General features: G+C 30.7%; 1 protein-coding gene across 2 annotated transcripts; it reads left to right on the top strand.

The window, feature by feature from the left end:
• The first annotated feature begins 414 nt into the window (after positions 1-414).
• Positions 415-4,429, top strand: LOC110660550 (auxin efflux carrier component 3). Of its 2 annotated transcripts, XM_058136146.1 has the most exons (7): positions 438-869; positions 1,125-1,903; positions 2,023-2,320; positions 2,423-2,508; positions 3,239-3,396; positions 3,521-3,597; positions 3,681-4,429. In XM_058136146.1, exons 1-7 carry the CDS (start codon positions 661-663, stop codon positions 3,745-3,747), a joined length of 1,674 nt encoding a protein of 557 aa, XP_057992129.1. In that variant the 5' UTR covers positions 438-660; the 3' UTR covers positions 3,748-4,429. The 2 variants fall into 2 exon arrangements, with proteins under 2 accessions (XP_057992128.1, XP_057992129.1); XM_058136145.1 differs by having other exon boundaries at positions 415-1,903.
• Positions 4,430-16,992: the final 12,563 nt, after the last annotated feature.

Consider the following 16,992-nt stretch of genomic DNA (forward strand, 5'->3'; position numbering starts at 1 on the left):
GCTTTACAAATGATTGGAAAATCATTTTATCAACAAAATGAAACTTTAGGTGATACTAATTTTAACATGCAAACAAATTAGCTAACATGTTGAGAGCTGATAAATTATGAATTTTATTTTTAAAACTATTTTTTATTTATTGACCGTTGCTTTATTTTTTTATTTAAATTTTATTATTTTTTTTAAAATTTTAATAATTATAAATTTTTTAAGTCTTTAATTAGTTTTTTATTTTAAATAAATTATTTTACAAAAAAATAATAGATAAATATAAAAAAAATTTCACACACTCTACCACTACTGTTGCCACACCAATGGTCCCTCCCGCCACGTTTTCCTAATTCGGTAATTCCGACACAGTACTCATTACGATTACCACCAAAGCCTCTCACAATCACTATGTACACTCACAAATGGCTATATATAGCCACTGAGCTGTCTCTCTCCCCTCTCCCTCTACATATCTCTCCTCGCAAAATACCGCCCGACTTCTCTCTCTCCAGACTTATCTGAAGCAGTGCACTGCAGGTGTAGCTGCTGCAGAGTGCAGAGTAGTTACTTAGTTAACGGTTTTTTACTTCGTTTCAGCCCATTTTGTCCTTCCCCTTCTGTTGAATTTACTTTTCGAAGTGATACAGAGGGAGACAAGAATAATTAATCATGATTAGCTGGAAGGATCTGTACACCGTTTTAACGGCGGTGATTCCTCTCTATGTTGCCATGATATTGGCCTACGGCTCTGTGCGGTGGTGGAAGATTTTCAGCCCGGACCAGTGCTCCGGCATCAACCGGTTCGTGGCGATATTTGCTGTGCCGTTACTGTCTTTCCATTTCATCTCCACCAACGATCCTTACGCCATGAATTTCAGGTTCATTGCCGCCGATACGCTTCAAAAGATTATAATGCTTGTCGCTCTTGGTATTTGGACTAATTTCACAAAAAATGGAAGTTTAGAATGGATGATTACAATTTTCTCTTTGTCTACTCTTCCAAACACTCTGGTCATGGGCATTCCTCTGTTAATCGCCATGTACGGCGAGTACTCCGGTAGCCTCATGGTTCAGGTGGTGGTTTTGCAGTGTATCATTTGGTATACTCTTCTTTTGTTTCTTTTTGAGTACAGAGGAGCCAAGATGTTGATCATGGAGCAGTTCCCTGAAACTGCAGCTTCCATTGTTTCGTTCAAGGTGGATTCTGATGTTGTTTCCTTAGACGGCAGAGATTTCTTGGAAACGGATGCTGAGATTGGTGATGATGGGAAGCTACATGTGACGGTGAGGAAATCGAATGCTTCTCGGCGATCTTTGGGCCCTGGTTCTTTCTCTGCATTGACTCCTCGTCCGTCGAATCTTACTGGAGCTGAGATATACAGCTTGAGTTCATCGAGAAATCCAACCCCTAGAGGATCTAATTTTAACACTTCCGACTTGTATAATATGATGGGAGTTCAGGGATTCCCTGGCGGAAGGCTATCAAATTTTGGCCCAGCAGACTTGTATTCTGTACAATCTTCAAGAGGTCCAACGCCTCGGCCCTCAAATTTTGAAGAAAATTGTGCTCCAGTGGCTACAATTTCTTCTCCGAGATTCGGGTTTTATCCGGCGCAGACAGTACCATCATCTTACCCAGCACCAAATACAGAATTTTCTTCAACAGTCTCCACAAAGAACACCAAGAATCATCAGCAGCAGCACCAGCCTCAACAGCAGCAACAAAATTCGAAAGCAAACCATGATGCTAAGGAGCTGCACATGTTTGTGTGGAGTTCCAGTGCGTCCCCGGTCTCCGATGTATTTGGCGGGAATGATTTCGGAGCATCCCAGCAATCTGGCCGGTCAGACCAGGGAGCCAAGGAGATCAGAATGTTAGTTGCTGACCACCCACAAGATGGGGAAACCAAAGGTATAATTTCAACCTTCAATACGGACAACACTCATTATATACAATTATGAATTTAATAATCGAATTTGTTTGTTATTTTAGTCTAAAAATTTTCTCAAATTTGTTTTAAAATGTGAAAGCCATTGCACATGCTGGAGAATTTCCTGGCGAAGACTTTAGTTTTGCTGGTAAAGGAGAAGGAGAAGAGAAAGGGAGAGAAAAAGAGGGACCCACTGGACTTAACAAGCTAGGGTCAAGCTCAACGGCGGAGCTCCACCCAAAGGCCGCCGGAGCACCAGAGTCTGGAGCCAACAAACATATGCCTCCGGCGAGCGTGATGACCCGTCTGATATTGATCATGGTTTGGCGCAAATTGATTCGGAACCCAAACACATACTCCAGTCTCATTGGCCTGGTCTGGTCTCTAATTTCTTTCCGGTGAGTGCAAAGAATCAAACTTTTGAAACAAATTGACTTTTGCTAGAACAAATGATATTTAAGTTACTGTGATTGATATTTATGTTTATGGATTCATTGCAGGTGGCATGTGGCTATGCCTAAAATAATAGAGAAGTCGATCTCCATACTGTCTGATGCTGGCCTTGGAATGGCTATGTTCAGCCTCGGTAAGTGGTCATAATTCTTGTACCCAGAAAAAATACATGAGCTATTATCCATTAACAGGGACAACTACAAATCAATATGTGATATGATAGGGGTTTTGGATGGATGTCTGGCAGTGTTAGGCCTATTTCGCGTTATTGAAATTGTGGTTGAAAAAATATTTTTTAAATATATTAATTAAAAAATATTAAAAAATAATTTAAAATTAAATTTAATAAATTTTAATTATAAAAATAATAAAATTATTTTTTTAATAATATATAAAATAATATTTTTATTAAAAAAATAAATTTAGATCTCTAAATACAATGTTAAATCGATACTTAGTGTTTCAAACGTGGCAAAATTTTGACCACACCGTAGTGTGGAAGGGGCATCGATATGGTTGGTACGCAGTGATGGTTACATTGTCTAAAGTTGAGGTTTTGAATGCCCAGCTCACAGCCATCCAATTCTTTTTGTGAGCCTTTTTCATCACCTAAAGAAATCAAAGGGTCTTAAGATTATAAAATCGAATCTCCACCCGACATATGGGGCCGGGTCCCTTGCGGTCCAGGGTTGGTGGGGATCGGTGGTGAGAGATGCCTGTTTCGTACCGTTTCGGTGAAGGTGGTTGAAGTGAGGGGAACAAAAAAATAAAGATAGACTTTATTTTTTATCTAATTTTTCTGGTGGAAGTACGTGTATATATTATATTGATTTGGTTGTTATGTATTATGGTGAAAATTAAAGGTCTGTTTATGGCTTTACAACCGAAGATAATTGCGTGTGGGAACTCCGTGGCTTCATTTGCCATGGCTGTTCGTTTCCTGACTGGTCCTGCAGTGATGGCTGCAGCTTCAATTGCTGTTGGGCTGCGTGGTACTCTCCTCCATGTCGCTATTGTTCAGGTGAAATTCACTTTCGCATTAACCATTATTAATTAGTAATTACCTATCTCGTACTACAATTTATCACTTTTTATCCATTCATCAAGTACTTAATCAACATGATTTAATTATTCTGATGTAATAGGCTGCACTACCACAAGGAATTGTTCCATTTGTGTTTGCCAAGGAATACAATGTCCATCCTGCCATTCTTAGCACTGCGTAAGTAATTAATTAAAATTCTATCTATCCATAGAAAATAATTTCATTTACCTTTATATGATTTAATATAATTTTAATTTCAGGGTTATCTTCGGAATGTTGATAGCATTACCGATTACCCTTGTCTACTACATTCTCCTTGGATTGTGATTTTTCTGAGTGGTATCCCAAAAATAGAGCAGAAATGAAGAGAATTTTGATTGCTGATGATAGTGTGTCACACTTGGCTTGGCTTAGCAGCATTGATTGGGCCAAAAATAGGTTGGTATTGGAGAAGGATTTCCAGATGAAAGAAGAATTCAATACAAAGAAATTTTCCAAAGGTTCCAGAATTCTTGGAGCTAAAAAAATATTTTAGCTTAATTGAAAGCCCTGATATAAGGATCATGCACCCATTAGGAGCCAAAGTTTGTTCAATTTTTTAAGGTTTGGAAAGTAACAAAAGAATTAATTGAAGGCCGTTGTTCATAAAGGAGACATGAAAGAGGAAAACAAGGGCAAAAGAGATAAGGACCATCTTCATCGATAATCTTAATTCTCTTCATTTCCATTAGTTCATCATGTAAAGTCTGATTTCAATATTAACTCTTCCCCATCTGCTGCAAAACGAAAATGAAAAAAATCAATGAATTGGATCAGAAGATAAAAAGAGAAAAAGAAAAAGGTTTTTTTTTTTTTAAAAAAAAAAATTTCTCTATTGCTATATTAGTTTAATTTGTTGCTAGTGCTTGCCTTTTGATTGTACGTAGAACCGCCAATTATTTGCGTTTGTCTTCTTCCTTTAGTTTGTAATTTGTGTAGGATTTTTATGATAAAAAAGGGTCTTTAGTCATTCATCACCTTGTTAATACGAAGTTAGTGAAGTATTTTTGTTTAAGAAAAAGACATCAATCAATCAATGAAAGCATAATATGGAGGAAAAATAAAAAGAAAAGGATCTTTGAAAGTTAGTGGGTTTTGCACTCTAGTTGGCCAGAAATACCCTTTTTTTATGGTCCCTTCTTGAGATGCCAAAGTAGAAAGGCGGAGATAGAAGTGTAAACGATTCAAGCAAGTTATGCTTTAAAGGGTTTAAGTTTGGGTTATTAATTTTTTTTTTAATTTAATTTTAGTTTATTTAGAAAATGAGTCAAATATTAATAAGCTCAAACTTAGCTTATTAAATGAATCGAGTCAATTTGAACTTTTATCTAATCGATCCTCAAATAGCCGGTAAATAATTTGACTCATTTACAACTCTAATGAGTTTTACAATTAGAATTATGAAGTTCAAAGCTATGTAATTTTGTTATGCTTAAGATAATAAATTTAAAATGAATAATTTTAGTTAAATGAGTTTGTTTGCGAGCCTTTTAATGGATTGTCTCGTGAACCTATTAAATAAATGAACTCGCGAATTTTAATTAATTAAATATTAATAAACTTAAACTTAAGTTTAGCTCATTTAAAAAATGAATCAAGTCAATACTCACTTTCATCGAGTGAACTTTTAATAATTCGTAAGTAGTTTGATTTATTTGCAAATAAAATTTAAGAATAAATTAAGTTAATGATTTAATGAATACTAAACTAGTCTTCCCTTGACCCTAAGCTTTTTTTGACCGCTCGACACTAACAATTTCGACAAATTACTAAAGAGCTAATTTTCCTACCTAGAAACAACACATAAGCGTAAGCGAGTGCATTAATTTAGAAGAGGAAGAAGATTAAGCATTGACTGTAGATCAACCTTTCCAATTGACCTGATCACTTTTGAATCTGACACATTCACAATTTATTTCACTTAAAGCTTAACAAATTAATGAAGTTACAATGAAATGCAACCATTGCGTGAGGTAGATATGACACATGTAGGAGATATCTACAGAATAAGGATCCATTTAAGGCGGATGAAGACACGAAGCCAAACGTAAATATCCTAGTAAATATTTTTCATAGTAAATATCAAACTATTTTTCATAGTAAATATTTCACAGTTAAATGCACAAATCACATTCTTAATTTACGTATTTATTAAGACTTCATTTACTTTTGTTTTAGTATTTATGTTTGGTCCCAAAGGATGAATGTCTAGTTCCACCCCCAATTTACACGTGATTCAAATAATTAAAATATTCGCAATATGTGCGTGTGATGTCATGCAAGTTTTTCTACTGAATCTCTCTCACATGTTTATGAGCTAATTTCTTATTTATTTTTAATTTAATATGTTAATATTGTTGCTTGTTTAAATGATCATGCAAATGTTCCAAATAAAAAAGGAAAAATGGTTGAGTTATTTTAAAGAAATTCATTTAGTTTATCATATTGTTGGGGTTTTCTTTCTTTTCTTTTTTTTTTAATCCAACCCTAACTTTTGTAGTTAAGGGAGGATAAAAATATTCTTTTGGCCTAATTTATTTAAATTAAAAAATTCTTTTAATATAATATTAATGTCTCTCATATTAAAATATCTAAAATTTGATTAAAACATTTTTATTTGTTGATTACATATTTTGAAACAAAATAACATATATTCATATTTAATTACACTTTAAATTTAATATAAAATTATTAAATATATTTCATTTTTAAATTTGACTTTTTATAAATTGAATGATTTTTTAAATACTAATCACTCTTAATTATGGGTGATGGATTGGTCAAATTTGTCCAATTTCTCTATATTTTTCATTTAAATAAATAAATAAAACCTTTACAATGAAATGATGACACGTGATCTCTCAAACTTTACATCTTATTCATTCATCATGGTCACGAGATAGAGCCTCAAAATCTGTTGGCATCCATCTGTCATCAACAGCAAATATCATCTTTTGATCCTCAAAATATTTTTTTTTAAATTGTATAAAAAAAAAAACCCTTTTTTTAGGTATTTAGCAGCTCCTAACTTTCTCCTTTTCTTATTCCTTTAACTTTTATTAAAATTTAAACTTTTATAATTTTAAAAATATTTTTTTATAATTAGTGTTAATTAATCTAATTAATGGCAGCACCTATAATAATAATAATAATAATAATAATAATAATAATAATAATCGATGATGATTTAATTATCAAATTAATCCACCAATGATGTGTTGTCGTAAATCTTTTATATAGTATTTTATAAATAAAAAATAGATTTAAATTATTATAATTTAAAAAATTATTCATTGTTATTATACGTATATAAATGTGTGTGTCATGTGATGGCTTAGAATTTAATCTCACGTACCAATGATTTATTGACATAGTGATTAATGATGAGATGGGCTTGAGAGGAATTTTACGATCGAGTTTAGGGGTTGTAAATGTACCGTTTGACTTGAGATCTTACAGCTCGTCATTTGACTCTTTTGATTTTCAGATTACTATGAGAGTTTAGGAAGTGATTGATCTGATTGACTAATAGTTAAAATATAACTCTGACGATAAAAAAAAAAAAAAAAAAAAAATCTCACATGCACTGAGAAATGCTTTTATTTAATTATTGTGAAGCTTAACCCACAAATGACGGGAAAAAAAAGGTTTAAGATAATAATGGTGCATTAATTAATTTGATTGAGTAATGGTGCATTAATTAATTTGATTGAGTAATGGTGCATTGAACTTTCGATTTTTCATCAAATTCAGACATGATTAAAGGCATATCCATCGGGTAATGCATTGTACTGTAACTTGAGCCCTATGTATGAATAAAAACAAGGCTACAGGCACACGCAATCGGCCTCATTTGGCAATCAGACTTGGCATGTGCCTAACCTTAGCATACTAACATGTTGGGCACAAAGCAAAGCAAAGCAATGGGATTCAACCACTAGGCATGTCATATTATTATAGTAAATTAATGTTGAGATTAAACAATTAATCCAAAATTAATCAAAACGTTTTAATTGATTACGTACTTCCTTGGAAGTTTGGATGAGTTCTTGGAAACCCATGAAGAAGGGGAGTTGGCACCTGGGACTGATTAGTAGTAGCTATGGCATATTAAGAGCCTGATTGATTTAACTGTTGAATATAATTGATAACTGTTTGCTGTGTTAGCTGAATTGATGACTGATAACTGATAATAGTTGATTTATGTTAAGTGTTTAGTAAATCTCTATTTAACTGTTGCCGTTAATATGTGAAATGATTAATAAGAATATATATTATATAATTTATTTTATTATTAAAATAAATATAAAATTATAAATTTATTATGCTATATTATTTATTTATTATTAAAATAAATATATAATTATAAATTTATTACATTATATCTTTTATTTTATTATTGAAATAAGAAAATAATTAATTTAAAAAATAATTAAATAACTTTAAAAATATAAATAAATAATAAAGTAATTATTATTGTTGATAAAGAAAAAACTTATAATTAATTTTAAGTTTTTTGATATAAATAAATATTTTATATTTTATGTTATTAATAAAAAAATATTTTAATAAAATTAAAATGCGTTTATCAAAATGTTAAAATTATAAATGAAAAATAAAAAGTATTAACAATATTAATTTTTGAATTAAATAAAAAAAGATAATATGATCAAAATAAAAAATCAAATCAAATATGAAAAAATAATTCTTAAAACAGAGTTGATATGAATTACAATTGATGGGTACCATATCAGTTACCCATCAGCTATCAGTTTTATTTTTTTTTAACTTATCAAACACTCTAGTTCACATATTTAGGTGTCTATCAACTATCAACTACACTCAACAGGTGAATCAAACATCTCTAAGCATAAAAAAAGAGAATTTGATCCCTTAATTAAATAAGAACCAAAATTGAGTCAACCAAATCTTGCACCAACATTCTCATCAACCAAATAAACCATTTGGTAAGCAATTGGCAACCCCAAGATTCGATATTGGTGGGTTGTAGCATTAGAAGGGGACATACGCTCTACAAAGTTAGCTTTGAAACTCTCATTTAACTTTTCAATTAGCCACCAAATCAAAGAAAAAGATACTTACCTAGCATCTCGCTAATTATTAATTAAGCCATTAACAAGATCAAATAAAGCAGATAAGACCAACATGCCCCCGAAGAGAAAATGATGGGTCTTAGTGGGGAGGGACAGGCGGTCACCTCGGATGCTACCCTCTCACGTGGGATTGTTGGGAGATTGAAACCAAAGGGTTCTTAGCCCCAACGTGTGTTGATTTTAACATCAAATTTCTATGTTTAATTTAGTGAAATTGAAGCCATCCCTAAGAAAATTTGGACCACGTACGCCTTGTGATTTGGTCTATCTTTCTTGGAGATGAGTAGTAGCGTTGAAAATTGAAAATCATCTGAGCTGCTTAATGTGCTTTTAATTAGCCTGACTCAAACATCCATCATCAATTCATCCAACTTGTTTTGTTTATTATAGCATGAAAATTTATACATCCTGAAAAGGAATTAGAGATTATCTCATTCTTTTTTAAATTATAAGATTTTAAATTTAAATTTTAATTAAAATTAATTACATTAAAAAATTATTTTAAAAAAATTATATTTATGTTTCAAAAGACACATGCATTTACTCATACAATTTGATTGAAAATTTTTAAATTTAGGCTGTGTTTATTTTAAGAAAAATATTTATAAAAATATTTTTTAAAAAAATATTTTTCATGAAAATATTTTTTATTGTTTGGTTATAATATTAAATTAATAATATTTATTTATTTCACTTATATATAAATGAATTAATATTTTAATAAAATTTTTAAAATTTAAAAAATATAAAATGACTTTCTCTTTAAAAAAAATAAAAGTTATTTTTTTCTAAAAATAACTTAATTTATATTTTTTTATTAAAAAAATATTTTTTATTGACTAATTTTTCTTAGTGTCTCTAAATACAAAAAAATATAAAAAATATTTTTTTTAAAAATATTTTTTATGAAACAAACCAAACCTTATATTTTTTTTTTTAGAAATATTTGTTATTGCTTGTGTAATAATTTATATATTTATATTTTTTTATCTTTCTATATTTTTTTAATTAATTCATATTTTTAAATTATTAAATTTAAAAATATACTTTTTTTTTCTTATAGTCAAAAGCATATCCGGCTAACACTTGGAATTATCTTGTGAAATTTTTTAAAAATAAAAAAAATTAGCATCTTACCATCAGATGTGCGAGCAGATTTCGTTATGAATTGAAAAATTGAATTGAATCGAATCAATTTAGTTTAATTAGTTTGATTTTAAAATTTAACAGATTTGATTTGATTTATAAATTTTAATAATTTTATTTAATCGGTTCAATTTAATTATTTTCATAATAAATCAAAAAAATTAAACTAAACTAAAATTATATATATATATATATATAAAGAAAACTTTAAGATTTTTAAATTTTGATTTTTAAGTTTTTTTTTTATATTTTTATTATTAAAATTTAATATTAAAAATATAAAATCTTACAAAATTTGATTAATCAATTTAAAATAGAATCGAATCAATATTTATTGATTTAATTTAATTTAATTTAATTATCTTTTAATGATTAATTTAATTCAATTTTTAAAATTCTCAATTTTTTATTTTTAATTTTATCCGTTCAATTTTATTCCAAACCGGACGATCATTTGCTCACCTCTATTTGGACGTTGCAGGGTTTCTAATAGAATGCGATGCCGCTTGCTTCGATGGCCCCTAACGTACAATTATAAACAAGGAAAAGGGCTACATAGGCCCATTAACTTCATGGAAGGCTATCTATCAGGTGGACACACACACCACTTTTCACCAGGGCAATTTTCAAGGACTACACTCAGCATTCTTGCACCAAAATTAGGAATCGCAACAGATATAATATCTACGAAAATTAATCGATTCAACTTTAAATTTAATTAATATTTTAATATTTAAATTTAATTAATTTCATCTTAAATTATTCATATGGTATATTTTGGTATATTTTTATCACGCCCAAAAGTATGTAATTAAAAAAACTAAAAATTTATTCAACCAACAATTTATTAATTTTAAAAATAAAAATATAAAAATCAAATAGATTATAATAAAATTAAAAATAATATCACCAAATTTTTTTAATTAAAATTTGAATGTGAATTTTTTAATTAAAATTTTTTAATACCTTAGCATAATAGTGATGCATACACAAATAAAATACCAGCCCGTTGCTATCATGCATATGTGTATAGTAAAGGCTCTATCAACAGGTCAATGGAACAAAATCGATAATGATATTAGACGGACCACATTTCGCGTGATTATATAAATGTTATATGATAAACATATAATAGATATGATCATGTGCGTCATCATCTTTAAAAGGACAGCTAAGTATTATCATAATATGTCTACGTACATGTGGCCTTAGCACATTGATGGGACCATGCGCATGTGGATATATGGCCATAAGACCATACCTCATTCATGTGGCGTTAGGGACTCAGGGTAATGAAAAACACTGATAAAATCCAAACATATAGAGGCAAGGTGTGTGTATTATTGTAAAGTGTTTTGGGCGGGAGAAAAAAGAAAGTCGGAGAGGATAGGATCCAACTAAGGTGGGGACTAGTGAGAATGAAGTATGGCTAGGCTGAGGATTTTGTAGTTACTTATACACTTCTTACTTAAGACTAAAATGTTAAGAGTTTAAAATTGTGATAATCTTATTTATATTTATTCACGCTTTAAATTTAGTAAAATATTCATATACAGAATATGTTAAAGATATAAAATTATTATTAGGGTCATCACTTATTTTTCAACACTTACATTATTAAGTAAATAATAAATTATTATTATTATTATTATTAGTATTAGTATTTATTGATAAAATTAATCTATGATATTTTGATTTTTTTTTATAGAAAATTGTGCAATTCAATCCACATGTACATAAATGTTACAATTTTTTTTAAAAAAATATGTTCCCCTGTCTCTCAACAACTACTAAGTGTATATATATATTTATCAGCTTTCTTAGATTTGGAAATCTTAGTTAGGACTTAGGAGGACTCTGAATTTTAAGGGAAATTATTGGATGCATCTGGTGTATATATATACTATTTCTCATAATTATATAGAATTTACTCTTTATATTATAAAAATGATCCTTTTTTTATGAAAAATTGAGCACTAATTTTTTAGTGTTCCTAATATATTTAATAATTAACCTAATTTTAAACCCTTCAGTACAGTAGCTAGCATGCCCTACTTTGAACAAAAATAATACTTAAAATACATAATATACCCTCTATTTAACTTATTTTCAAAAAAAATAAAAAAACTTCATTTAACTTAAACTATATATAATTAATATTCATATAATGAATGAAAATACTTCTAATTAAAACTCTATTCAACAAGAGGATAAACCCACTTATCAATTAAATTAATTCTAGAATTATTTAATTATATTTTAGTTAATTTTTGGCTGCCTACATTAATATATCCAATTTAATATTATAATAATATTTTTTTGATATTTTATAAACTTTTAAAGAAAATAAAATTATTAAGATGGGAACATTTAACCTCTTATGCTACAAGATGAATATTTAATCTTTAAAATATTAGTGCATCGATTTACACTAAATGACTACTAATCCAATTATCCTGTAACACCCCTATTTGCATAGCCTGGTATATTTCACTATTCTGGTGACCGGTGTCGGTCCGGACAATTAAGAGAATTAGAACCACATCTAAGACACCTAGATAAGCCCTGAATACAAATAATTAGTAATTTCCAAATAGTTAATTATAAAGAAGAAAAACAAAGCATAAAAAGTTAAATGAGCTGAAAGTAACAGCGATTGATGACCTTCCCGGAAAGTGACTGCGAAGGCCATCGTAACTTGAATTTCGAACTGAAAAATGTGACGCCGCTATCCTTAGGACTATTGTGAACACAGTGAAAAAGAGAAAATCACGAAAAAGAGTTGTTAAGCAGGTCAAATAATTAGGTTAGGGATCCGGAAGAAATATCGAATAACTTACAAACCGGATTGAACCAGCGAGGGGCAATTTGGTCAATTCACCTCAAGAGCTGACTCCTGACCTAACTGTCCAATAAAATTGGAGAAACAAAAATTTTGGGATCAAGAATTAAATTAAAGAATTAATGGAAAAATAATACAAAAGAAAAAGAAATTGAAAAAGTTTTATTACATCATTTAGATGACATCATGGTGATGTCAAAATTGGTTTTATTTTTTCTCATCAATTTTAACCAAGTCAATTAAGTAAAAATACACATAAAATACCTAAAAAACAAAAAAAAATTATTTCTTGTCTTCTCCACAAGTGTGGCCGGCTTGCTTCTCTCTCACCACCATTGAAGAACTCTATGAAAGCTTGAGTTCAAGCTTTAAAACTCCCACTAAATCTTACCTTGCCCCCAAATTTCTCTATTAGAACTTGATAACCTCACTTAAGAAGGTAATTAAGCAAGAAAGAAAGAAGAAACAAGGAGTGAAATTGAAGAATTGAAGTTCAAAGTTTGAGGTAAGCAAATTAATTTGAAAATTGTGTTTAATACTTATGCTTTTAGTTCAATACACCTAGAAATCAACTTAAAAATCAAAGAAAACAATTGTTGGGCGACTTTTAGGGAATTCAGCCAACCATCAAGGGAGTGTAAATTGAATGATTTTGATGTATATGAATGGTTGTTTAGGTTTAGTTATGTATGTAGAGTATGGATATATGTTTTGAATGCATTAGATTTGAACTTTATGTAATTAGGGTTCTTGAGTATTTTGATAATTGGGAAAAATTCGGGGAATTGGTCAATTGATGCCATTGACCTTACTTGAGTTGAGAAATAGTCAATTGTGACCATTTGTGGTGTGTGTGAATTGCTAGAACCAAGTTACAATTTAGATTGGTTAGTGATCAGATTCTGGCAGCTTGACCTAGGTCCCTTTCAGGGACCAAAATTGAAAATTTATCAAACCAATTGGTGTGAAGCAAATTGGGAATGAAAATAGACATAAAATGAACCATTTTTTATTCAGGAATCATGATCAGAAAATGACCATAACGTAGTGAATAATTAGGTCAAACTTGGGTGTAGTGCACTGCTACTGTACCAAAATGACCAAATAAACAGTGTTTGTTCATTTGGCCATAACTTGAGCTATACAGGTTCAAATGACCTGATTTTTGTGGCATTGGAAAGGTATGATAGAGCACTACAACTTTCATGAAGAACACCAAATTCTACCCATAACCCAGTCGTTTTGCCATCCAAAATTAGTGACCCAAAACTACCAGAACCAAATTAGGTATCCAGAAATTCTGGGTAGACCAATCCGGACAGCCCTATTCAAATGGCCATAACTTGGGTTACAAAACTCCAAATGGAGTGATTCAAAAAGGGAATTAAAGTTAAGATAATAAGGAACAAGTTTTGTGAAGAACACTTTACCAAATTCTAACAGCAACATGACCAATGGAACAGTATAAAACAGGACCTTAAAACTAAAATTTTGAAATTTTACTTAAGAGACCTAGAATTTGAAGAAACAATCAAAACCAATAAATTAGGTAACCAAAATGTGGTATGTGGGTGAAATTGAAATCCTTATACCTATTAAGCATAAGAAAGTCAACAAATTGTGTAACACCCTCACTGTAGCAATTCCGTACATTCTACTGTTTCGGTGATCGGTGTCGGTCCGGACAACTAGAACGTTTGAAAAAATATTTAGACTAGAGTGAGGAGTCATAAATAACTCAAATAATGGTAAGAAAAATTTAGAAAAAATTTTAGAAATAAAATACAATCAAGTTAAATGAGCTGGTGCCCTAGTGATGGGTAACCTAGTGGGAAGTTGCGGTCCTCGCAGTTAGGAGCCCTAAACCCGAGAGAAAATTCATGAAATAATTTTTGGAACTCCAGAGAAGAGTCATTGAGGTTTCTATAGCATTAGAATGCCAAGAAAAGGCTTAGAAAAATTTTTCGATCGGTACAGACGATTTTGGCTCAATAAGCCAAACGGAGGGCATTTTGGTCATTTCGTCCTCTGAGATGATTTTTAACCGACTTGTCCAGTTAATTAAATAATTATTATGATATAAAATGTGAATAAATATTGTAAAAATTTAATTGAAAATGAGTAGAAAAGAAAAAGGAAAGAAAATAAAGGAAATTTGGAATTATGACATCATATGATGTCATTAAAATGCCCTCACCCAATCATATTGTGACACCTATCTATAAACTTAAAAGCATAAAATGGGCAGAAAAATTGAAGAAAACAATATGCTTCTTCTCTTTCCCATTTCCAGCCAAACCCATTTCTCTCTTTCCCTCCATGGATGCTTATTCTTCTTACTAGATTTTCCTTGTAAATACACCATAAAACTTCTACCTTCCTTCATAAAAACTTGATATTACATCTTGAGCAAGTGTTTCGCTGCCAAGAAAAGCCAAGAAAGTGAAGGAATTTGGAGTGAAAAAATTATGCTCACAAGGTTAGTGACCAATCTCTTTTCCTTTCTTTCAATGCATGTTTAAGGACTTGATTTGGATTAGGAATTGCAAGAAATTGAAAAAAAAAATCATAAGTTATGTACCCCTCTAATTTTGGTAGCCTTATGGTACCTTAGGGTATCGAGGATAAAATTGATTTATAGTTGTGAATGGAAGCAATTGAACATGAATTTGATGGATTAATGCATTGATTGTGTGTGTATGAAGAATTGTAGTTGTTGGAGTTAGGGTTTGGGGCACAAAATTTAGATTTTTCTCATGTGTTGGTGAATGAAAGTTCTAATGGTCAATTAGTGACCATTTGGCTGAGTATAATGAGGAATTGAAATGAATTGTAGCTTTGGATTTGAGGTTGGGTGTGCTGCCTTGTGTGACCTGCAGGTCTGGATGTGAGTCCAGCAAGTTTGGGCAGCTAAAACTTGAGTTGTATAGGTTCAATTGGTGCAAGGCCAATTGAATATATAATTAGACACATAATGACACAACTTTAATGGAGGAACTCTGTCCAGAAAACAAACGTAGAATGCCCTAAAAATTGACCAAATCCGGGTAGCACCAATTCTACCTGTGCAAAATGACCAAATGAACAATATTCATTCATTTAGTCATAACTCAGTGTAGAAAGGTCCAATTGAACTAAAATTTATATCAATGGAAAGCTTAGGCAAATTAGAACAACTTTCATGGAGAACACAAACTCAAATTCTGGACTTAACCAAATGAAATTGCTAGCTAAAATTGAACTACCAAATTTGGCAGAACCAAAATTGCCCAGAAATTCTGGGTAAAGGCAATCCGATCAATTCTGGTGAAATAGCCATAACTTGAGCTAGAAAACTCCAAATGGGGTGATTCAAAAAGGAAATGTAGCTAGACACAATAAAGAATAACTTTGATTAAGAACATTTGGCCAAATTCTCACTGTAGAATGGCCTAATGGAACAGTGAACTTTAGTACCCAAAACTGAAATTTCTAATTTATTCTCCATTGGTTAGAAGCAATGATTGGAAACAAATGCCAACACTTTTGGGAACCAAAATGTGGTAAATCTATATGATTAAAACTCATGTAACTATTATATATAAAAAAGTCAATATTTTGACTTAAATGACCAAATGAATAGAAATCTTACATGTTAAGTACAAATATTCAAGAAATAACTTTGTAATGTGCCCTAGAATACCTAGTAAGATTGGTTTGGATAGGTTGGCATGCCAATAGGGTTCAGTTAGCAGTATTACACATGGCATTATGTCATTCTGTGATTTTATGGCTTTTAGCCATTCTGATATCAGTGTGATACTTGGCCTTGTGCCCAATGTTTATTACAGCTTATTAGCTGTTTTGTTGCACACCGAGAGACACATTGTGACCGATGGTGTGATGGCCCGAGGTGCTTGGTAACCCGTGCCAGTTTATCCGTTTATCCAGTCCAGTCATCCAGTATAGGTTACTTGGGCAACCAAAATGAAAATGGATAAATTTAAGTAAATAACTAATATAAACAACACCATATGAATAATATTACAAATAAATTGTCTTTATGAGAAATCAACATATACACTGCATATTTATTTTCTTTTTAGTTCTTTTTATTTTATTATTAGCACCACTAAGCTGTATTGCTTAGCGCGTTGCTTTTTGCCACGCATAGGTTCTGGAGAGACTGACAGAGAGCCCAACAGACCACAAACTGGGTGAGACTTGTATACAGACCTACATAGTATCCGTGTCACCTCATAGGCTACAGTGCATTGGTAGGACACTAGGTCCCATTTTGATATTTTATACGGTTTGTATTTTGTAATTAAACTTTTATTTTTTCATGGATAGTTGAAACTCATGTAATATATTTGTTATTAATGCAAATATTTATAATTTGTATTTATAAATGAAAATTTAGTATTTATTTATGATTTGTACATGATTATC

The sequence above is a fragment of the Hevea brasiliensis genome, chromosome 15 (genome assembly GCF_030052815.1).
Source record: "Hevea brasiliensis isolate MT/VB/25A 57/8 chromosome 15, ASM3005281v1, whole genome shotgun sequence".
Classification (NCBI taxonomy): domain Eukaryota; kingdom Viridiplantae; phylum Streptophyta; class Magnoliopsida; order Malpighiales; family Euphorbiaceae; genus Hevea; species Hevea brasiliensis.